Source organism: Leptodactylus fuscus, chromosome 8 (genome assembly GCF_031893055.1).
Source record: "Leptodactylus fuscus isolate aLepFus1 chromosome 8, aLepFus1.hap2, whole genome shotgun sequence".
In the NCBI taxonomy this organism is placed as follows: domain Eukaryota; kingdom Metazoa; phylum Chordata; class Amphibia; order Anura; family Leptodactylidae; genus Leptodactylus; species Leptodactylus fuscus.
The window spans coordinates 63101691-63127144 of record NC_134272.1 but is presented as its reverse complement, the minus strand read 5'-3'; the positions used below and the strand labels follow the sequence as shown (position 1 = coordinate 63127144).

Sequence of the window (25454 nt, the reverse complement as noted above, 5' to 3'; positions counted from 1 at the left end):
CTGTGGACCTCATAAACTTTACTGGAGTCTGTGTGGTTTCCACTCGGTTTCCGCACGAAACATGCGGAGAGAAAAGTCCTGCAAGCAGCACATTACTCTCCACATGTGCGGAAACCGAACGAAAACCACACGGACTCCATTATAGTCTATGCGGTCTGAGCGGTTTCCTTAGGTAACCACTTTTTAATGCGTATAGGTTTACATTCGGAGGTCCCTAAACGGAAACCTGAACGCAGATGTGAACCGGAACTATGATGTTTAGAGGAAACCTTTAAAACTCTGCACATGGTTTAAATATTTATATTTGCAAAATGATTAACTTTTATTTGTCTACAAATCTAAGTGGGGGGTAAGTTTTTGGGAAAAACCCTTTAATAATGAGAATACATGAGATATATATATATATATATATATATATATATATATATATATATATATATATATATATATATGTTATATTCAATGCTCATTTTTAGCATGAGAATAAAGCTCAACAGGCGACCTTGGAATAGCTAAGCAGAGGACATGTCTACATGAGATGTGACAGATGATGCCCATGGCATTCTCCCAAGTGATGTTTCTTGATCTCAATGTCAAATCTAGGTCTGAAATAGTATAATAAGCTACAGTGTGTGTGTGTTTGGGGAGGGGGGGGGGAGGTTATACAGTGTTCTGTTTGCTATTGCTAATTTTTTATAATCTCTACCTCACTAGATAACAAGCATTGCACAATTATAAATATCAATGTATATGGCTGTAGACACAAAGATTTGGCTATGCCCAGGACTAGTATTCTGATTTTTGCCTTGAAGCTATATATGTGCTACTCTACAGTCAGGATATGTATATGATATTTTATATAATAATAACCATTTCACATTTACAAAGCGTTAATTCTGGAAATCTTGTAGAGACCTAGTTAAAGGCTCTGGTTCAGCTTGAGCTATTCTCCTGTCTCCACCACCTACACCAAAGCCAAAATCACACTCTGTATGTATTTGTGTATATATAGATGAGTAACTAAGAACTCATTTACACAGACATGTTACCATTCTGTACAACTTCACATTACACAAGCTGGAATAAAACTCCCATAGCACTCTATGGGGACGAGCTGTACCCTCATATTAATCCTTCCTAGATTTATGTAGATGCATACTATAGAAGCATGCAGTATTCTATATGAATCCACTGCATGCAGTATTATAGGGATATTTTAGTGGGAAATATCTGTGTAATACAATACCATACATACCAGAGATTAGAAAGCTACTTGTGCCAGTTTTGACATTGTGACATTTTAGGCCAGGGCCCCACGTGGCGTTCTAGCGAATCCCATGCATACGTTGCAGAGAATACACAGTAGAAATGCTGAGTTTCCAAATTTCCCTATAGGTACAATTGAAGCTGAAAGTCAGCAGAGAAAAACTCTGCAGACTTTTTGGGAAAAGCGCTGCGGGAGGAACTGCAATGCATTTCTGCCACAGATTTCCCCACAGTGCTTTTTCGCTGCGGCCCACTACACCTTAATATGGTTTTTGTCTGCAATTTTTCCAAAATTCCTGACATCAAACTAAATCCAGACTACATCCCAAAGTTTATCCAGCACACCACACCATACCCCACCCCAAAATAAATGCAGACTCCAGACCAGATACATAGATAAAATACTTAAAGGGGTTGTCCTGGAATTTCAGCAACTCAGGAGGAAGCTGGGGAAGGTGAAACATGGCACAAATTGTACTTACCTTTCTCCGCACTCCGATATCCGTTCTGGTGTGTACCATGAAGCCACTACTAGAAGTCCTGTGCCGTACATGACTGCTGAAGCAGCAGCAGACACCAGAGCGCCAGGGACAGGTGAGTATGATTTGTTTTGTTACCTTTCACCTTCCCCTGCCTCCTCTGGGATTACTGAAATTCTTGGACGACTTATTTAAGGATTGGGGCATGTGCTGGCCATAAGCTTTTTTGTTTTGTTTTGTCATTGTCACTTTGCAAGAACCACAACTTTTCAGTTTGTCATTGACGTAGCTACATGAGCATTGTTTTAATTTTTATGCGGAATGACTTTCCTTGGAGAATGGAAAAATAAGTAATTTTTTTGCATTATAAATTTTGCCCTGCTCATAGCACAGCAAAATATGGGGGGGAAATATGGTGGACTACTTCCAAGTAAACTGTGAATTTCACTTAAAGTGCTTCACAAGCAGACATAATAGGCATAGCTAAAATTGTATTTAACTACGTTTGGCCTCCATCAGCTCGGACAATCGGACAATAAAATGAACTATTGCATATTATGATGCCAGATGTTGACATTTTTGCTAAAAGACACACTTAAATGCCACACTGTTTTTGAAGAAGTGTATCGTGCATATTACAAAGCATATATACAGGGCCAACACACCTTACAAAGCCATAGACAGGTAACACGGTCATGTGCATAAGACCTTCAATGGGTATTACTAACTCATAAAGCAAATTGTATATCACTAGGATATGCATTGCTTGATCTGTCGGGTCCGACTCCTAAGACTCCCATCAATCCTGCAAATGATTACACCACCTGGATGTACAGGGAACTGTAATGGGTCCCATTCACTTGATTGGAACGGGCTGCGCTGTAGTCATCCAGAATAGTGAACAGCCGGGGCACCACTGTGCGAGGAAAAAGATGAATGAGCCCTGTGACCTCTTCATTCTCAGAATCAGTAGGGGTCTTAGAGGTGGGACCTCACACTTCATATAGTGATGGCATATGTTAGTGATTTATTATTAGCTGTATGAGATGGGGATGCCCCTTTAAATTGTATTGGAACTAGAGCATAGACTTGCAAATTTGTTTCCAGTTTCCTTCGTATTTGACAGTTTTCATTTAGGTCAGGCGTTGTCCTTCAGTGTATTTACATACATAGTTTTATTGAATGAAATTGAGGGCACATCTGGCATGTTTTATACCATTCATACTGAAGAAATACTTTTGATGCTAAGTTCACTTTAGCGTTTGGCTCTCCATTGTTCGGGTCCGAATGGCAACGCGAAAGATGGAGAGCCTGTCTGATTAAAATGCAGTTACCCAAGGACACCTGCGGAGCCTAAAGACTATAATGAGATCTGCTGGGTGTCCCTTGGGTTTCCTTCTTCTTTTGGTAGAGTTGGAAGGGACCTCAAGGGCCATCGGGTCCAAACCCCTGCGAGTGCAGGTCTTCCTAAATCATCCCAGCTATATGTTTATCCAGATTCCGCTTGAAGATTTCCATTGATGGAGCGCCCACCACCTCCCGTGGCAGCCTATTCCACTCTCTCACTACCCTCACTGTCAGAAAGTTTTTCCTAATGTCTAATCTGTATCTCTTTCCCTTTAGTTTCATCCCATTGCTTCTTGTACTTCCTTGTGCTAATGAGAATAGGGTAGATCCCTCTGCACTGTGACTACCTTTCAGATATTTGTAGACTGCTATTAAATCTCCCCTCAGCCTTCTCTTCTGCAAACTAAACAATCCCAGTTCTTTTAGCTGCTCCTCATAGGACATGGTTTGCAGACCTTCCACCATTTTGGTTGCTCTTCTCTGGACTTGCTCCAATATATCGATGTCTTTCTTGAATTGAGGCGCCCAGAACTGTACACAGTATTCCAGGTGTGGTCTGACCAGGGAAGAGTACAGCGGAATAATGACCTCTCTTGATCTAGATTCAATGCTTGTCTTAATACATCCCAGAATTTTATTAGCCTTTTTTGCAGCAGCACCGCACTGTTGGCTCATGTTGAATTTGTGATCTACTATTATGCCCAAGTCCTTTTCCACTGGTTTTATACTATAGACTAATGGGGTTTGCTGGGTGTCCCTTGGGTTTCCACTGGTTTTATACTATAGACTATAATGGGGTTCGCTGGGTGTGTCTGGGGTTTCCACTGGTTTTATACCATAGACTATAATGAGGTTTGCAGGGTGTACCTGGTGTTTCCGCTGGTTTTATACTATAGACTATAATGGGGTTCGCTGGGTTTACCTTGGTTTTATATTGAAAAAGGTGGAGAGAAAAGTCCTTCTTTCAAGACTTTTCTTTGCTGATTTTAGGTGGAATCTGCGTCGGTGTCAACCTAGCCTTACACACCTCTACCATGCAAATACTACTATTTCACTCTCCGCGGGTGAGGCCAAATGTTACGGAGACTCAAGGGTTTTTTGGCTGATTACGCTCATCCACACATTGAGGTGGAAATGCTGCATTTTCAAAATCTCCCATATTTTTGAAAAACACAACCTGTTCGTTCTACCTGCAGGCAAAAATGAAAAATGTAATAAAAGAAAGATGAAAAATGCAATTATTTTGCTTAATTTTTTTTTTCTGCATTTCAACAGCTTTATTTCGTAGCTTCCTTTTAGCTGAATTTTGTGACATATGTCCTTGGCCTAGACATGACTAGTTACCCAGTCATTGAGACACAGCTCTCCAATATGCTGCACAGATGTCTATGCCCGATCCATACTGAAGTGCGCCCACTCCCACTTTACGGATATCACAATGGCCATCATTCTATATTATAATGCATGAGACATTTTTGTGAAGAGCCGCATCCATTAAATGGCAGAGGCAGCCAACTAGCAGAGCAGACCCTTCCTATACAGGATTCCACATTTTGGCCAATTTTGTGAAGTGATTATGTGTCCCTGCTACCATTGCCAGGTTTCTTTCAAGGGATTTTGGAGTAGTCAGGGTGACATTAAGTAAAGGCAAACATAAAGGATCCTAAAGATTATTGAAGCTCTTCTATTGAAGTCTAATGGGAAGTTTCTTTACACATTGTCAGTAGTCTGGCAAACAGTTGTTGCATAATTACTTCTGATGGATAATTTAGACTAATTCACACTGTCAGCCAAGAGCCTTTGTGCGTGCAGCTCAAGGGATTCTCTGAATAGAATGGAAGGACTGAAGAAAGGTCACTTTACTTGGCGGGATGTTGAATGAAGGATTTTCAATGTTACAAATTTGCTTTTGGTAGGAGACAAAACATCAGAATCCGAGGATTTCTGCACTTAGTTCAGTTTTCAGTGTGTTTTATTAAGTTTATGGTTTAGTATTATATAGACACTATCTCAAGGGGTAGTTGATACTCTATCTAGGGGCCTAACAAAAAAAGACCAGACTAGCCCCCACATGGTATACCACCCTTTCCTAGCCTCTACATAGTATAACGCCCCCCTTTACCAGCTGCACATGGATATAATGCCCCATTTAGTGGCCCCCACATGGTATACCACCGCCTTGACTGGCCCCCACACCATATAACATTCCATTTACTGGACCTCGCAAGGTATAACGCCCTATTAGCTGTCCCAAACACAGTATAACACTACCATTACTGGCCCCCACATAGTATAACAACCCCTTTACTGGCTCCCATACACTAAAACGTTCCCTTTACTGACCACCATGCTGTTAAATGCCACCTCCACTGTCCTTCAGATGGTATAATGTCCCCTTTAGTAAAAAGATCCCCTTACTTACCACCCACATGGCATAGTGGCTCCTTATTTGCCCTCATACAGTTTGCTGCCTCCTTTACTGGCCCTATCCAGTACGTGCCCCTTTACAGGTCCCTGTAAGCACTGGTTGGCCCCCTGCTGCTTTCTATTTTTAATAGACTGATACCTACTGGGTATTAGCTATTTATTTACAGATCCCCACTCCCGTCCAAAGCCGCCTCCATCTACATTTCCTCTCCAACCCCTAAGAGGTCCCATTGGCCATGCTGAATAGTGGCAATGACATGTTGTGGAATGTGCTGTGTGGGAGCCCCATGGAGTGGCGGTTGTGAGTGGGGATCAGTAAGTAAATATCGGCCGTTACCTCCTGGGTAACAGCCTATTTGAAAAAAAAAAAGATGCAGCAGGGGCAGACCAGGACCCCTAAGGATGCGAGGCCCCAGTAGTCGCTATATCTACTATGATGGTCTATCTATCTATCTATGAAAAGATCTATTTATTTAAAAAAAACTGCACTGTATATCAAAAACCTTTGTGGGACTGAGTCCACACATTGCGGAAGTGCTGCATTTTTTGTTTCGTTTTGATTTCCTGCACTTTATTTTAGCCAAAGTGAGAGAAATATATAAGAAGCTTTTATACTTCTGCCTTCTGATAAGTTTACTTCTGGCTTTGGCTCAAAAAATTGCAGCAAAACCTTCTCACCAGAGACATCTTGTTTGTGGTAGGCGACTGCTGCCCCCAATCATTGGTCTCATCAGTGACCTCTGCACAAATGCCATATGACTATGTGATGTACCTGTGAAGAGGTGACCACTGAGGCCTGCGATTCGCTGCAGTGGTCACCTGAAATAAAACAGCCCAGGGACATGCATACAAACAAACACACTTGCCGCCACTGGAAACTTTGGTCTGGAATGCGGCGAGGAAAGGTTTTTTCCTTATGTTTATGGACCCTTCAAAAATACATAAAAACAGAGAAAGTTGGCAAATGATAAATATACCAATGTCCATTTTGCTGTCGTCCAATGATAAATGATAGCTATATATACAGAATATAGAAATAACTGCCCCGACCTCTTCATTATCAGCATAGACATTGTAACTCCATAGAGCAGTGAACTCTTCACTAGCTTCTATCACAAGAAACTGACCAGAGCAATCTAATTCAGAAAGAACCCATGTTCGGTTTATTCTTGCTCTTTTTGTGTTTACCTATGTTTTAGCTACCCCCCTACCGGTAGTGACCCCTTTCCTTAATAACATAATATATTCAGAAACTAAAAAGCATCTATTTTGTAATACAGACTTCACGTCCAAAATGTACAGCCTAGTCAATATAAAGCTAATATTTCCTGTTGTATGGCTTATCTTGAGACACTCTTCCCATTCCCTTCTATGTCTGCATAGCCTATCTTTCCCAAATCGTGGAGACATACACAAGTATTCTGTGTTACACAAACAATAAAGCAAGTTTGACAAAAAAAAAAAAAAAATGGCAGAATTGCTGTTTGTCTGTTGGACAATGAAAAAAAAAAATGTATAAAAAGCAATCAAAAAGTTTGTAGAACTTTTAATAATGCATCGGGGTGGTGAGTTTTCCTGCTTACATGTATTGCATCTACTAAGTAGTTACTGTCAATCGAGAGCTTGTAAAGTTATAGAACAGTCCTGACTGCGATTGATCTTCAATGAGGAAAAAAGAGATATGACTGATGAAATTCAATATACCAATATGCAGGTTCCTTCTATCTCCCAACTCATCTGCTGGCCCCCATACGCTTAAGGTCATTTTCCTGTCCCACTTAAATTGGAAAATTCAGGCAATGTTTATTTGTATGGGGGATCTTTAGTCTAAGATTGTGCTGACAGTAAGTAATAAGTCAGTACTGATATGGTTGGACAGGCCAAGTTGATGACTATTCCACTTTTTTAGTGATCCACCAATTGTTCTTTTCTTCTACACAGGATTAGTGTTGAGCCGATCTTGAGATTTCAGGATTGATTTTAAAATTTGATTTCCGATCATTTTCCAGCCGATCCTGATCATGAAATTTGCTCGTTCGCCGATCGGAATCCGATCTTTCCCGATCCTGATCGCTCAACCCTACACAGGATCCAGAATGAGCATCACATTGTCTTAGCATTGACACTTCCATCAGTGGGTCCAGTTAAGATGCTAAGCACAAGCTCAGCCAGCAATGTTTGCACTTACATACAGGTTGCAGATACAACCTCCTCTGAATAGCCTTATTTATGCTTCAGTACAGCATGAACCAGTTTTGTAAAATACGAACATTTCAATGCGTAATGCTTCCTGCACCTTAAGACTCTTACACAATAATTACCTTATTACATAATTACATGACCCAGATGGCCAATTCTACCAAAAACAAGCTCTCCATTCAGATAGTACAAGAGGTCTATTTCTAGAATATATGAAATTGAAGCATCTATAAAAGCCATTTTTACATGGATGTGTGTACATGGGATTTGGATAATCTACCCTATAAGTCTCTTCTCAAAATGAACTCTGAATGGAAGATTGTCCTCTAACAGAAATGTGGAAAATGGATAATTTTTTTATGAAACGCAGTTTCAGGATTAATGTAATATAGAAAGAAATATTATCACGCTAGGCTGTGAGGAACGCCCTTCTGACAGTGGAAAGGTATCAGTGCCGAAATTTACAGCAACGATATCTCCAACCCTGGGGCAAATACTGGGAAAGTCAACAGTACGCTGAATTCTGGCGGCTTTCTAGTGGTGTATAAAACCACATATTCATGAAGACATGAGTCAGTACACCATCACAATGCTCTAACGCCAATGGATACCCACAGGACAAAAATAATTTGTAATTTAGAAGATAAAAAAGATAATCCTTTAATAGTCCCACTGTGGGGAAATTTCAGTGTGTTACAGCAGCATAGTAATACAGATTCATAGTAATACAGCATAGTAATACAGATTCTATAATATATTACACAGTAATATATTATAGAAGGAGACACACAAGCTGAGAAAAAAAATACTAGGAATCCATAGCAGCTAAGGAAGAAAAGGAAGACTTCAGGATCAATTAGTTCTCTGTGCAGTGTGATCTTCACTTAGCCTGATATTGTTTATACAGCCTGACTGTGGCTGGGAGCAAGGACTTACAATAGCGCTCTCTCACACTTTGGGTGAAGCAGTCGGTCACTTACAGTGCTGCCAAGTGTCGACAAGGTCTATACACAGATGTAAGACATATAATATATATGTATGGAACAGTTGGAGGTAGAGCTGGACAATTCTGAAATTAAATAAAGTTTAAGGGCATTTTACCTGGATTAGGGTTAATGGCGAATATTTAGGTCATGTCCCTTTTAAACTCAACCCCTTCTTACACCATAATTAAGTGTTGGATGAACCCTGCAAGATTTAGACCCCAGAATACAAAAATATAATACTTGCCTCACCTGCTCTCTGGTGAGACTCACTGCTGTCTTTGGCACGTGTAGCTTATGACGCGGACTGGCTAATGTCACCTGGCATTGCAATGCTCTCATCTATGCGTCACAACGCCATGTGATGCTGAGGCCCAATCATGGCTCCCTGATGTAAACCAGAAATGACAAAGACTGCAGGGAGTCGTAATGAAGAACAGGCAACACTACTTGGTCATTTTCGTTTCGAACAAAACTGCAAATACTGTAATGATCAAATCCATATAACCGACGTGAAGAAAATCACGTTGGTTATCCTGATTGATGTTCCGTTTTGGTTATTTTTCCTAACATTATTCTGGGCTGAAGAAGGGTTCTGAGAATCTCGTTATTGCAGCATATCATCTCTACCCATATCCTAACCAAAGCTAACACTCTACATAGTGACCTGTTGACGGTCATGGCGGGGCAAAAGATTGTAAAGTAACTTACTGTTTCTTATTATTATTTAAGTTCTACATCCGAACTAAAGAGAACATTTTATTGTATTTTGGCTAGTTTTGTTAGATTGCAAATCTCAGTATATTTTGAAAGCTAAATCTAAAAATATTAAAATTTTACCTATAGAAAAAAATATAAATATTAAATGATTCACAAATTTTGATTCCACCTTGGTGTTTAGTTTTTTCCAAAACATAAAGTGAGAAAAAGGGATTTTTTTTCATACTCAAAAACATGTGATGCTTCTATATAAGGTCTTAACTGTGTATGGTTATATGGATCATTTAGCGTGTTCTTCAAAACATTGAATATTTTAATATTGTTGAATATGATTTATATTGATGAATATTTTTGTATGTTTTTGTATTTAAGAATCAATGCCAGACTTTCCAGTTGACTCAAACAATGGGAAATGCGGTGGAGCTGCGAGTGGTAAGTCTTCATAAACTATTAGAGAAAGTCATATCTCTCATTATACTGTATTAGTAATATTCATAATAAGGGTCAGATATGTTGGTGCAGAGATTGTTCTCAGCTCCTCTTCTTTGGCTATGGACAGATTACTTAACTTAGTTTGCATGTGAGCAGCACGCAGATACTTCAAGAATAGTTTTGTTTCTCAGAATTTTTGCAACATATTTTGGCTGGCATGAACTCCTCGGCATTATACCAGGTTCTAGTACATGGCGTACTATTGCAGTCATCACTTTCTATAGACCTGTCTGTGTTGTTCTGCAACTGCAAAGTTACTTAGTGAGACTCTTTAGTTTCACACGAAGGAGTCATGTTAGCTTTTTTTGGCCTGTTTTCTGACATCCTACTTCTCTGTTAAAGGTAGCCATACACAATAGATTTTGGCTGGCTCAGATGTCCTTTTTTTCACAAACGTGCTCCACGAACACAATGTTTTGGACATGTTTCGTCCATGGTTGATTTTTTGGGGTGGCAGGGGCTTCCCTACTTGTATCAGGATAGCCATCCATTTAGATGATGTTTATTGGTCTATGTTTGTAAACCCCATCACAGATTTACAGACCCATGGAATTAATGGCGCTATAAAAATAGAAAAAATAAGCATTAACGAATGTGAATGATCTCCAGAGGAAGAGTATTTCCTAGAGGAAGTCATCTGCCCTGGTGAATGGATTAGAGTGGGAGGAGAAGTTTATTGAGAAAACTCTAGTATATTCTTGGGCCACCTCTAGCCTGGATATAACATGAGATACAGTTGGGCATGGAGGTATACAGCTTCTACATGGTGTCCTGTAGCAAATTTGCACAGAGATTTTGGAGCTGGGCCTGTAGATTCTGAGTAGCACACAGATACTTCAAGAATTTTTGCAACATATTTTTGCTGGCATTAACTCCTCGGCATTATACCAGGTTCTAGTACATGGCGTACTATTGCAGTCATCACTTTCTATAGACCTGTCTGTGTTCTTCTGCAACAGCAAAATTACTTAGTGAGACTCCTTTGTTGCCCATGAAGGAGTCATGTTGGTATATTGTTGGCCACCTCTACCCCGAATATAACATGAGAAACGGTAGGGCATGGAGGCATACATGTTCCATATGCTGTCCTGTAGCAAATTTGCGTACAGATTTTGAAGCTGGGCGTGTAGATTCTGCACACTAATAGGCTGCTCAGTCAGTCCCATAAATGCATGACTGGAGATAAATCTGGTGACCAGGCAGACCAAGCAAGTGTTGAAATAAGGCAGAGCCATTTATAAAGAAATCCTTGCTGTGTGTGGGCGAGCATTATCCTTCTGAAAAATTCCAGATTGAAGCTTGACCATGAGAGGCAACACATGTGGCAGTAGGATGACCTACACATTTTGTTGATCTGTTACTTTCCATCATATCCCTACCAGCGGTGGCTGGCTGTCATATGTGATGTTTGCCCAGATGATCAGCAATTGGGGCAGTGGGTGACTCCACAGCAAAAAGCAGGATTAAAGTAAAACCTGGATTCATTACTAAAGACAGTTCCAATGACAGGCTACAAAAGTGACACCAGATTTTCTTCTTCCGCGAAGCGCTTGAAAATGATGCGGGCATGGGCAGGGGTGGTTAAGGAAATTGGTAACTGTCTGGATGGTGGACAAAGGTCTGTCTTGGCTGTCAAGATCCTATTCACTGTGTCTGTGCCCTCACATAACCACTGCTCCCATCATCTCCTAATCGCTAGGTCAGAACATCCTACTTCTCTCAGTCCATTGATGCACCCCCGTCTCAAAGACTGTCAACTCGGCAAACTGTCTTCAAGTGCATTGTACACTACCCAAAAGTAGCCACTGATTTTTTTTTTTTTACAATGCAATGTAGGAAACACCTTTACACTCTTGTGACAAGAGCCAGCGTATAGTCAGACCACACAATAATCACTTATATCTGGCTGGGAAATAACTGTATGCCAAGTTTTGCAGAAATCTGAAATTTCTATCTGGGTGTGTGCCTTCTTTTTGTCAGAACGTACTAGTATAGTACCATTCCCAAATTCTACATTTGTATGGACGCTATTGCTCTGGACCTCTGATATACCTATGCAAACACTTACAGTCAGGGACATAGCCTGGGGGGGGGGGGGGGGGGGTTGTTCAATCTGGTCATGTTGGCTGTTGGAGTGAGGGACATGGCATCAACAAGCCACTTTTATGCATTTAAATACAGAGTTTGGGCAGTGAACCGAGCCTTTGGTGGTTGAAGGAAGACCTACAAATCTACGGTTCTGACTATAGGGACAATACAAAGGGAAGCATCATAACATATACTCTCCAAAATCTTAATATTTCAAAAATGCAAACATTACTTTTAAAAAAACAAACAAAAAAAAAACACAACCCCCCCCCCTCAAAAAAAAAAAAAACGCCATAGATTTGTAATATGATGATAACAATCTGTAGTCTATAGGGTAAATGTTCAGTTCACATGCCTAAGGCACTTGCATACAATACCTGCCATGTAATCCTGCTCTGCTAAGCTCATTGTTTTAGATGCCAATAATTGGATTTTTGCCTGAGCTCACATTACCGTTGTGAACTGCGCTGGTCTCTAATTAACCTGAAATCCTGAAGTTTTGTAGGCGTTAGACCTCTTGCATGCAGACATATTGTAGATCCCTACGATATCCCATTCATTAATTGGAGCCTGTAGGATTTTGTTGGTCCATACTGTACCACTGATTTAACATGAAATTACACTTAGGGTTTTTTCTTACCCCTTATATGAGAATGCATAAGAAATAGTATAATTATTGTATCACATACCATATTTGTAGTTTTAAAAATATTTATTGAATGACAAAAAAAGGACAATTTTAACAAGCAAAACCGTGAGAATTAACATGGTATAGGACTGCAGTGAGAGTCCAAAAAAGTTCAGTCTAGATTTCCAATCATTGCCATCAAATGGGATCCAGAACATATCATAGCTATATCTCAATATAAACACACAAAAAGGAGATAAGCAAAAAACAAACAAACAAACAAACAAACAAAAAAACCTACAACATAAGGCATACAATAGCAAGTATAAAAAGTAAGGAAAAAAGAAAAAGTGGGAACCCCCCCCCCCCCCCAGAAAATATCAATACAATAATAAAAAAAAGTTTGCAAGAAACCAAGTGAAACAAGTATAAAAGCCTAGGCCTATAAGGGTATTAAACTTCTTTTAGTGACAATTGTCAATTACAGTTATATACAATGTGCCATGAAGGGCACTGCAAGGTCCAACAGCCTCTGAATCAACCTATGAATGGCTACCCAAAAATGGTGTACAATCTGGAAAAGTCGAACTACTAACCCAAGGAGACCACACCTTGTCTATACGCAGTTGGCTCTTTCTTATGGTTGCATTAATCTTTTCAAACAACAGTAGATTCAATACGCTCAATGATATTTGAGATAGAAAGACTTGGCGACTTCCATTTGGATACTATCTTTGGATCTTGGCGGCCATCAGAATGTACTGGAGCAGCTTATAGGATGCAAAGTAGATGCTGGTGGGTGTAAGACCCAGTAGGAAAACCGATGCCATGAAGGGCACTGCAACCTGTGAATGGCTACCCAAAAACAGTGTACAGAGTACAGGTCCACCAAGTGTTACCATCTCTATTGCAGCCTCTAAAAATGCAGGAGAGATCTCTGGGTACACACGGTGCAATCTGTTAGGAACAAAATAGGTATTGCGCAGTATTCTTAGACGGCAACCTTGCAACTTCCTTTGCTTACATATGTGAAACTGTCATGCCACTGGGCTAAGGCGGTAGATATCGCCAAATTCTCCTCCTAGGCTATCGTAAAGTCTAGCTCAGGGGTCAGCAACCTTCGGCACTCCAGCTGCTGTTAAACTACAACTCCCAAAATGCTCCATTCACTTCCATGGAAGTTACAAGAATAGCAGCGCAAGTATGCATGCTGGGAGTTGTAGTTTTACAACAGCTGGAGAGCCGAAAGTTGCCTATCCCTGGTCTAGCTTATCAGTGTTTGGAGGGAATTTAATTCCTGAAGAGTGTGCTCTTGTCTGTAGCCCTACAAACACAATCTTTTTGGAACTAGTGGTCTGGATAACATAGGTGGTAACAGAGAGGGTCTTCTGGAAGTGAAACATCTGATAGGTTGGGCGGTCTTCTCTGAGTAGCAATTTGTTAGTAGTAACAAAATATTCCATAGAGAAGACTCGTTTATTGATGAGAAAGTCACCAAGGAACCTAAACCTAGTGAGGCTCCTCCAGGTAAAGTCTTATGGAGAGAGGCCAGGAGGGAACAAGTGGTTACAGAAGATTGGGAGCAAGGTAGAAATAGGGCAGTGTAGCTGAAGCAGATAGCCAGTAATCTTAGCAGTATGTGGAAGAACTATTAAGGGGACCACAGTAGGGCCTGAAGCAAGGCTGATGCCACTCCTTCCTATTCTCCAGAAAAACTACACAGGGAACGGCTTCGCTTATGATAGTATTTGATACGTCTTTGAATCCACAGCCTCTTGTATGCCCAAATGTAACAAAAGATTCCTCTTTACAACTCTTCTAGAGCAGAAGAAGTGACTGGAGTCAGCAGGGCACGGAAATAATATACAATTTGTGGTATTGTAATAATTCTGCCCACCCAAGAAAGCGTGGGGTAATTCCATGTTGTAAGGTCTTTCAGGTGTTTTGGGATTAATGTGGCATAATTCCATTTACAGAAGATGTCAAGGAAGTTGCATAGGTTAATGCCTAGGTAGGGTATAAATTTACCCTCAGGTTAAAAATTGATGTTTAAAGCTATTCGTTTTCTTGTTGTATTGCACAGTACAGGTTCTCAGATTTGGATCTGTTAAGATCTGATAATTGCGAGTAGTGGGAGAGGACATTAATTAGTTTTGGGAGGGTAACAAGCGGCTTAGTGAGTGTATACAGATGATATCAAAATGCAACAAGTTTAATTTTTTACTCTCACTTTCCAATAAGAACACTTGAAATGTTGGAGTTAGAGTCAATAGCAATGGTGAAGGGTTCAATAACCGGAGCAACTAAAGCAGGAGATAGTGGTCATCCCTGGAGAGCGCCATAGTCAATGTGGAAGGATATAGGAAGGTCTGTTGGAAGATTCAGGTAAGCTATGGGATCACTGTAAGAGGCTTGTAAGCCACATGAATAGTAGCCTACTGTATGATTCCTAGAGAACGGAAGACCTGGGCAAGGTATCCCCAGGTCAGACTTTCAAAGGCTTTCTCAATGTCAAGGGCTAGGAGTGAGAGAGTCTTGTGAGTTAGACCAATGAAAGATATTGCAAAGTTTCCGTATGTTGTCTGAGGCTTGCACCATATTAATTTTAGAGGCGAACGTACTTTAAATGGTAGTAGAAATACTTGGTACAATAAGTACCGTACAACACCATTTTTTTTATGTCAGAATGTCTTGGGAAAAGCCAAAACATGGCCCTATTCACATATTTGATTGGTAAAGAATAACACTTAGGGACATAACCATACAAGACAATGTGGATTATTACTATGCCACTTGTAATGCGAAACTAAGTCCCCATACCTAACACCTAAAAGTAAAGCTGTTCAGACCCACCAATTCCATTGAAACTATGTATGTATTTGTATAGGGGCTTCCTAACTCTCCCCAAATAGATGATGATGATGGTAATTAAGAAAGATCGGGCAAGTTTAGATATTTAGATTTAAAAGTTGTTTTTTTGTTTCCACAAGAGATATGCAGATGCTAGAGGTTTATCTATTTTCCCTGTTAGAATCAGATGCACGCTTAAGCTGAGTCTGCAGCATGCCACAGGCCACAGTTAGTGTAGGGTGAGTATCTACTTCTGTCTATCAGCTTCTGTTATTGCAGATGGGATATTAGTTCTAGATAATAAGCAACTTTCCAGATTGTGCTCACATTTCTCTCCTGTGTTAAGGATCTTTTTTGCTGCATCATAACCTGGATTCTAAATCCAGTGTCCCTGGATCTCCTATATCATATTCACTTGGGCTATTCTCAGCTTTTTGTTGTTTACTATTATACAGTTACTTCTGGCAGAATTACATGTAAAGAAAGCAGTAGTAGTAATGTATGTGATAGGGGACACACTGCTTTGTATTGTACACACCCCGCCTCAGAGAGAAGTGCAAAATCTGCTGCAGCCATGATGAGGCTATTAGCATTGGAATAACTAATAGGACACCACATATCAAGACTTACACAGAGATGGAACAGATTTCCAAACTCTGCAGATATATCAACTTTTGATGAACACTCAGGTACCCTTTTTTCTTTTGCAATGTTGACCTTTAGTAGTAGATAGTGAAGATCTGTTTTTATGTAGACACATTCTGCTTCAGCTAAATATAATTTCTCTTAGCAAACATTTCGAGATTAGTAAAGTGTAAACGTAAATTTCAGCCAATAACTTAGGTTTACCATAGGACAAAACAGAAGTGATCAGACATGGTATTCAGATGACGTCTCCCTGGACCTAAGACCTGCTATTTCCCTGATGGGGAGAGGAAGTGGTCTGAAATGTAGACCAGCACAGAACCAAGGTTACATTTTTCATCCACAGTGAACTTTTTTTTGGTCTTTACAATGCCCCGTTTGTTCATTCATTTCTACACACTTGTACTTTAAACATTGTAACCATTTTTGGTCATTTGGCATAGAGTGTAGTGAACAGTGCCCAAATATGTGACCAAAGGGAATGTTATGCTTGTATGATGTTCTCTCTGAATTAAAAATTACAGGGCAACTATATATATATATATATATATATATATATATATATATATATATATTCACTTTTGTGTTGCAATATATCCTACATTACTACAGATGTGTATTAAGGAAAGTCATCTAGCTATGTTTTGTGTATGGGGCTTCCCAATTATCCCCCGACTGATGATATTGGATGAGGAAAGGATTAGACATATTGTACAGTGGGTACAGAAAGTATTCAAACCCCTTTAAAATTTTCACTCTTTGTTTCATTGCAGCCATTTGCTAAAAGCAAAAAAAGTTCATTCTATTTCTCATTAATGTGCACTCAGCACCCCATCTTGATTGCAAAAATATCTACATTTCAGGGTTTTTTCTAACTTATTAAAAAAGGAAATCTGAAATATCACATGGTCATAAGTATTAAGACAGTGCATGTCAGAGCAAATGATAATCATGAGGTCAAAGGAACTGCCCAAGGAGCTCAGAGACAGAATTGTGGCAATGTGCAAATATGGCCAAGGTTACATAAGAATTTCTGCAGCATTCAAGATTCCTAAGAGCACAGTGGCCTCAATCATCCTTAAATGGAAGAAGCTTGGGACGACCAGAACTCTTCCTAGACCTGGCCGTCCAGCCAAACTGAGCAATCGTGAGAGAGGTAAGGAAGAACCCAAAGATCACTGTGGCTGAGCTCCAGAGATGCAGTAGGGAGATGGCAGAAAGTTCCACAAAGTCAACTATCACTCCAGCCCTCCACTGGTCGGGGCTTTATAGCAGAGGGGCCTGAAAGAAGTCTCTCCTCAGTGCAAGACATATGAAAGCCTGCATAGAGTTTGACAAAAGACACATGAAGGACTCCCATACTATGAAAAATAACATTCTATGGTCTGATGAGACAAAGATTGAACTTTCTAGCGTTAATTCTAAGCGGTATGTGTGGAGAAAACCAGGCACTGCTCATCATCTGCCCAATACAATTCCAATAGGGAAACATGGTGGTGGCAACATCATGCTATGGGGGTGTTTTTCAGCTATAGGGACAGGACGGCTGGTTGCAACTGAAGGAAAGATGAATGCGGCTAAGTACAGAGATATTCTGGAAGAAAATCTCTACCAGAGTGCTCTGGACCTCAGACTGGGCCGAAGGTTCACCTTCCAACAAGACAATGACCCTAAGCACACAGCTAAAATAACAAAGGAGTGGCTTTGGGACAATTCTTGACTGGCCCAGCAAGAGCCCTGACCTCAACCCAATTGAGCAACTCAGGAGAGACCTGAAAATGGCTGCCCATGAACTTTCACCATCCAACCTGATGGAACTGGAGAGGATCTGCAAGGAAGAATGGCAGAGGATCCCCAAATCCAGATGTGAAAAACTTGTTGCTCATGACCCATGGCCGTACTAGCTCAAAAGGGTGCAAATACTCAATACTGAGCAAAGACTCTGAATACTTATGACCATGTGATATTTCAGTTTTTTATTTTTTAATAAATTTGCAAAAATATCTACATTTCGGGGGGGGGGGGGGGTTCTCTCAAAATGGGGTGCTGAGTGTACAATAAAGGGGTCTGAATACTTTTCGTATTCCAATGCCAGCATTGGTGTCAGACAACTGATTATACCCCTCTTCTCAATGAAGACACAGGCCAACTCCAGCGTGCCGGTCTATTGGGGAGTTGGAAATGTGGTTTCAGCTGACAGCTATTGAAGGGGTATCGGCAGTTTAACTGCAAGGCCAAAATTAAAGTGCAGATCGGAGATGGCCTGGAAATGTTTTGTACCTTGTGTCTGGGAGTTCACATTTATGTAAATATGGAAAAGTAGCAAGTAAATATGTTTACAGTTTGTATCTGGTCCTAAATAGATGTGCCATTCACGATAAGTGTATGGGAAGGCCTATTAGCTAAGCAATTTAGCTGTCTTGTTTGTGAGTTATTGCAGTGTTGGTCACTTGTGTTGCAATGGTCAGAAGTGGCTGAAATTACAGACTCCTATTCCTTCCCCACACCACCATGTCATTACTCTGTGTATTTCTAGAAGCCTATTTGTCCGCCTGACTGACTCACACATAAATCTTTTCGAGCAGTAAGTATGTGTATACAATTTGTAGAGGCAAAACATGAAGCTCTTGGGCCACTATATAAAAATTGTTCCAGGTACCCCGACTAAGATGTATCTCATATATATAAAAATGAGTTTCTGTCTGTCTTCTATGCGCGACCAAACAACTGGATCGATCATCACCAAATTTGGCACACAGATAGATTAGATGTGTTTCTGAATTACAGAATTTCCAAAACAATGACTGCTATGGTCTGGGGATCTCTGACCATGGACTGGCCCCTGACTGATAACTTCTCAATCAGGTTACCAGAATTATGAGCAGTTTGGAATACTAGTGTGGATACTCCTACACCCTGCCTTGCACAACTAGAAGTAGCCGTGGGCCCAACTAACTTGCCTGAGTGGGCGCGAACACAGCCGGAGAATAGATCACCTATAATAGTGAAACTGAAACCCCTGTCTAGTTTCACATTTATGACGGAGAAGCAGATACAGAACCCCCCCCCCCCCCCTCAGAGGTCCGACTGGACACGGTGAATATGAGGGATCACAAAGTATAGTGTAGCAAATAAATGTGAAACACAGAAATACTGAACTACGCAAAGGGATAGGATAAACAGAACTTAGTATCACACACATAAAAACTTAACAAAAAATTTCAAACATCCAAACAGTAAAAGACTAGGGTTCACTGCGCCCGGAACAACTATGCTTGGAAATAGAAGCTCAATACTCAGCTGAAGTTCAGGATAATGTGAACAGGCAGCAAGGAAGCTGAAGGCCAGGGCTCAGATGCAGATGAGATAGCAGACTTCAGACAAACAGACCAGGTCTGGAACACAGGAACTGAAGATTTAACACCAGCACTGACAAAATGCAAGGCGGAGTATAAACAGCAAAAAGCAGGAGTAAGGAGAAGGCCCATTGAGTATCAGAACCACCTGAATAGAAGCCCAGCACAGCAGAGAAACTTAACCCCTTCCGAGGCTAAGACGCACCAGCAATGGTCAGCAGTGCAGCTTATAGCACAATCCATGCCAGAGTGCAGCCGCCAAACCGCATGCCAGTGTGAACTTTCCCCTACTGCGCATCAGGCAGTTCACGTGCAGAATGCCATTCTGACACTCCACATCCAAACCTACCAGGCTGAGATAGAGAATACCAGGTCCTAACAATGACCCCCCATAGCCAATACAAACCTGCAAGTCTTTCACTCATATTCCAACTGACCACACGGTCACTTCACATGCACAATCCAACACTGATATCCAAACTGAGATGACACATCAGAGGATTAGATACATAGCTCAGCACACAGTATCACACATCAGAGGATTAGATACACAGCTCAGCACAAACCATCACACATCAGAGTTTTACTCCAGGCTTCCCTAACAACCCAGCCATTTTTCTTCACTGCTGTATGTCAACTTTAGAGAGGCAGGGCGCTGTTGATGACACTGTTACACAAGGTCACATTCACACAACTTTACTCCAGGTATCCATAACAATCGATCACAGGTTTTTCACTGATATCCAAACTGAGATACACATGATCACATGACGCTTATGGACACACGCACAAACGACATACAAAATACACCAGTGCAAAACTGGGCAATGCTTATGGGGCCACTACACTACAAAAAATGAAATATACCCGTGCGAAGCTGGGTCCTCCTGTTAGTCATTTATAAATACTGATCTCCTCATATTGGAGAGAGACACATGTTCGATGATGAAAACATTGCACTTACACTAGGTTCACACTAGCGTTTGTGTTTCCATTCTTCATGTCAGCTTGGGGATCCGAAAAACGGAAACCCTATCTGGTTAAAAAGTGGTTACCTGTGGAAACCCATAACCCTCCTCTGTCCCCGCTCCCACATTACCCCACATGATATGATGTTATCTCAGGCTAACTTTATAGGTCCAAGCTCCATCCACATGTTAAAGGACACGACTGTTGACGGCTCATAAAGTCTTATGTTTATGTAATGACAGTAACCTCTATTACAACATTGTCTGAATACTGTATAAGCAATGCCGCCCCTGCTACCTCTTGTGTCACCCCTCTACCTCATAGATTATAAGCTCTTGCGAGCAGGGCCCTCAGTCCCATTGTGTGAATCGGTTTTTGCCCATTTTCCAGCTTGAAATCGTAAGAGAGAAAATTTCTGCTTGTAGGACATTTCTCTCCACCTATCTTAAGCAGAATGGGGGACGGAGTTCCCAAACACTAGTGTGAACCAGCCCTTAACCTCATGTGTTGTCAATAGAAACGTCCCAAAGGACACTAAAACTTGTCAGAATTATTTGACTAAGGTCTGATGCACACAGCTAAATTACAGCAGCATAATATGGCACCCACATAAGTTTAGAGGTCCAAACTGTACCTGTATATGCCTCTGATTTTATAGGGAGAAATATCAAGGTTTCAGTCTCTGATTCAGATGGCATTCAAGAGAATAGCCTGAAAAATGTTCCATTATTTGCTTTATTTTTTATATTATGGATGTATTACTACAAGAATATAACAGACAGGGGCATACTGTGGCGTAACTAGGAATGGAGGGGCCCCGTGGTGAACTTTTGACATGGAGCCCCCGTACCTGACAGACGCCGCAGACCCTGACCCCCCCCCCGCATTCCTGCGTGCTCTATTATGCCCCATAGCGGCCCCTGCACACAGTATTATGCCCCATAGTGGCCCCTGCACACACTATTATGCCCTATAGTGGCCACTGCACATACTATTACGCCCCATATTGGTCCCAGAGTATAACAATCGGAGACCATGTGATGTCATGGACATCACACAACTAGGCCCGAAGCCTGCCCGGAGAGGTAAGTAACACTATTTTTTATGTTCTCTTACCTCTCCCGGGCCTCCGATCATTATACTCGGGGGTTTGAAAAGACCCCCAAGTATAATAATAGTGTTTGTGGGGCCCACGGCGTCACTTACTGATCCCGGGCCCTACCAGGATCGGTAAGTGAATAGGGCCTGTTACTGGCTGGAGTAATTCCATTCGGTAACGGCCTATTAAGAAAAAAAGAAAAATCAGCAGTAGCGGCTGTCGCCGGGCCCCTAATGTTCCGTGCCCTGTGGCAGCTGCTACCACTGCTACCCCAGTAGTTATGTCCAGAAGACCGGCATCCTCACTACAACACTACACCGGACACTTTCAGACACAGGGATACCTAATGTGTATTTGTTTCACAGTAATTTTCTACTTTTGTATGTATTTTAGGGAAAGGAGTGATCCCACTATTTTATGGGAGATTTTATACATTGATATTGTGGCTGGTCATAGACTCCCCCGCCCCCCCCCCCCCCCCTTTCCTAAAAAAAAAAATTTTTTTTTTTTTTGCTGACTCCAGTATAAGCCGAGGGGGGCTTTTTCAGCACAAAAACTGCTCTGAAAGATTCGGCTTATACTCGAGTATATACGGGACCATGTTAAAGATTTTGCATTGGGGCCAAGGAGCTTCATGTTACACCTCTGCCATAATACTTGCCATATGGAAGGATTATATAGCGGCACATGGAGTACATATGATCCAAATGGACACTGAGTCTAGATGGTTTCGTCTTCCTTTATATGCACATTTTTTGTGCCATTTTTGTGGCTTCCAAAAAAATAGCATGAATTTCTTGGATGGTGTCTTTTTATTTTTACACATTATACATGTGTTTTTATTTGTTGATTAAAAATATGTGACATGTTGTATATTGAAAGCCACAGACCCACAAAAATCACCAAAAATGAAGAAATACTGCACAAAAAGTACACTGTAGTGCATGTTATAGTCTCCTATTGAAATACATCTAGTGACTGCCCAATGGTGTTTATCTCTGGAGAACTGGATCAAAGGCCTTTTATCTGGCCAACCAGTAGCCTTCTCTGTCCTGAGGGGCAGTAATGCCAAAACAAGGGTCTGCAGATGGTTCTCCTTTTCTTTTGCAGAAGGTTCTGGTTTGGCCATAGTATGCCAGTCATAATAAACAGCTGTGTTGGAGTGAACATCGTTTCTGCCTCTTAATAATTTTGGTGCATCTCAGGTGGTCCCTGAGATATTGATAGCTGGGGGCTGGCATAGATTGCAGCCATTAAACCTTTATTTGCACAAGTAAATTTGGCTTTCTCCCTACTCACACTTAAGAATATTGGCAAGCGTGAACAAACGGGAAAAATTGCAATTTTATGGCTTTGTACTGCATCCAATATGCCTTGTATGAATCAGCCTTCATGTTTTTTTTAATATATTTACATCAGACAACTGGAATGATAAATACATTAATAAATTATCCTCTATACAGCTCCAAGTGCTTGATACCTGAAGCCACCACAAGGGGGAGCTCAATGCATAGGAATGAATACAGCTACTGTTGAATTAATTGGAAGTTGTTAAAGAGGACCTTCTTCATAGATTTGCAGTAGGCTTTACCGGTAAATGCCCCAGTGCTGGAGATATTGGCACCGATATCTCCCCACTGTCAGAAATGAGGACCTTACAGTTCAGTGTCATCACTGGGCCGTGAGTAACGCCCCCCTGACAGTACAAGGCTATGGAATAGTACAACTGTCAGTTGTAAGGCCCGCTTTTCTGACAGTGGGGAGATATCAGTGCCAAAATTAACACTCCATATCTCCAGCACTAGGACACATACCGGAAAAGCTGACAGCGCGCTTTCTATTGGTATATAATACCACACATCTATGAGGATGTGATAGGTCCTTTTTAAAACCTCTTTACACTCATCTCCCCCTAGTGGCAGCTGCAAGAAAATGCAGTCAATTCGTGTTGGGAAACAGAAAAAAAATCATCACTGGGTCCCCTTCCTCCACGGGCCCCATAGCAGTATGCGGTCGAGTAGGTATTGAATACTACGTTATTCGATCGAATACTACAGTATTCGAAATACTCGTACTTGGTCGAATAACACGCTATATTCGATCGAATAACGTAGTATTCGATCGAATACCTACTCGACCAAATACTACTCACTCATCTCTAATTCTGGTCAATATATTTAATTTTTTTTTTTTCATTTTTGACTTTGGAGAGAAGACTGTAGGTTGCAAATCCCAAATTTCCTAATGTAACTTTTAGGTTTTCTTTGTTTTTTCTGTGCTGGCATCAGACACGGATTACCAGATAACTCTGCTGCTGCCCTGGAATGTGTGATAGAGCAAAAACACCACAATTCATGCTCTTGAAAGCACAAATGTTGGCAGAACGTCTGGCAGATACAGCGCTATAGACACAGTAACCATTGAGTGAATTTCAATGAGTTGCTTTTCTATAGGGATAAGAGGTCAGTGAAAGTGCAGCGAAAATAACAATAAAATTGCAAGCGCCATATAGTACTGTAAATTACATTGTCATTTCCCATCCATACAGAGAAGAATTGCAAACATCAAGGCTGTCTGCATGGTACTGTACATCTATAATCTTGTGGAGATATACGGCTAAGCATATATTATTAGGCTCAAACACATAAAATCACGCACATAGTCATGTAGTCTCCATAGATATACAATGATGGGACATACTGAAGAAATCAACATGGCACTGTCATAGGATGTCACAAGAGACTTGGTGACATTTTTCATCTCCTAGATCTTCCTTGTCTGCAGTAATTGATATTTTTTTGAAATGGACCATCTAGGAGTGACAACATCTCAGCCATAAAGCTGTTGACCACCCAATCTTACAGAGCGATGCTGCTGAATGCGGAAGTACGGGGCGTAAAATGGGTGTAATATCATCCAATTTTCTATTGGATCACTTACTATCCCAAACTGTCTTGAAGATTTACATCAGTACAAAAGCTATGTGCAGGGATTTTCATTAAATAACTTCCCAGGTTGAGCAGCTGAATACAAGCATAAAATATGGTTTTGGGGATTATGATACTGATGACCTCTTCATTGCTCACCAAGCTAATTGCCGCACCTCCCTGCATAATATAGTACTATCCTCTGCCCACGACTTCCTCTGTGTGTTGTTGGCGTCGATGATCTACCTATATTCAGCAAATTGCTGCTGTCGATGGTTCACCTGCTCCAGTGTTTCAGCAGCCTTCAAGCTGTCTTGCAGCTGAACTTGTTCCTTGCCCTGTGCCTGTGATTGTTCTGGTATCTTAGCAGCTGGCTGGCACGCCATGTAATGAGCGTGTTGTTGGCAATGATGATCTGCCTGCTCCGGCATTTCAGCAGCTCTCAAGCTGGCCTGCCGCTGAACTTGTTCCTCGCACCGTGCCTGTGATTGTTCTGACATCTCAGCAGCTTGCTGTGACGCCATATAATGAGAGTGTTGTTGGTATCGATGATCTGCCTGCTCTGGTGTTTCGGCTGCTCGAAAAGATGCTTGATGCCTAGCTTTCTCAATCCTTCTCAGTTCCACTTGAGGAGAAGACTGACTTCTGGCTACCTTCATAGCTCTCGTTGTTTTAGAATTTTGCAACAAATGAGATTTTTCTTTTCCCAGCATTTTAAAATTGGCAAACTGCCAATTTGGATTAAAGGGATTTTCCTATCTCAATGTATCAGCCTGGAGCAGATCAGATAATATGCAGATGCTTGTACACAATAGACTCAGTGTTATCTGTGTGCTTACATATAGAGATAACAGATCTGCCTGTATCAGCAACCTCCAATTAGCTGAGATAAGCTGTTGCAGGAGTAGTGTAATATAGTATATGAACATAAATTCATAACAGTCATGAAGCCATGTCATTTACTGGGATGAAAAGTAGC

The 25454-nt window shown here is 41.0% G+C and overlaps 1 protein-coding gene across 1 annotated transcript in view; it reads left to right on the top strand.

The window, feature by feature from the left end:
- The window catches only part of FRZB (frizzled related protein), a 35963-nt gene that overhangs the window by 1885 nt on the left and 8624 nt on the right, over positions 1–25454 (top strand). The window contains exon 2 of the mRNA XM_075283828.1: positions 9794–9853. Coding sequence (XP_075139929.1) covers positions 9794–9853 — 60 coding nt within the window. The remainder of the gene's footprint in view (positions 1–9793; positions 9854–25454) is intronic.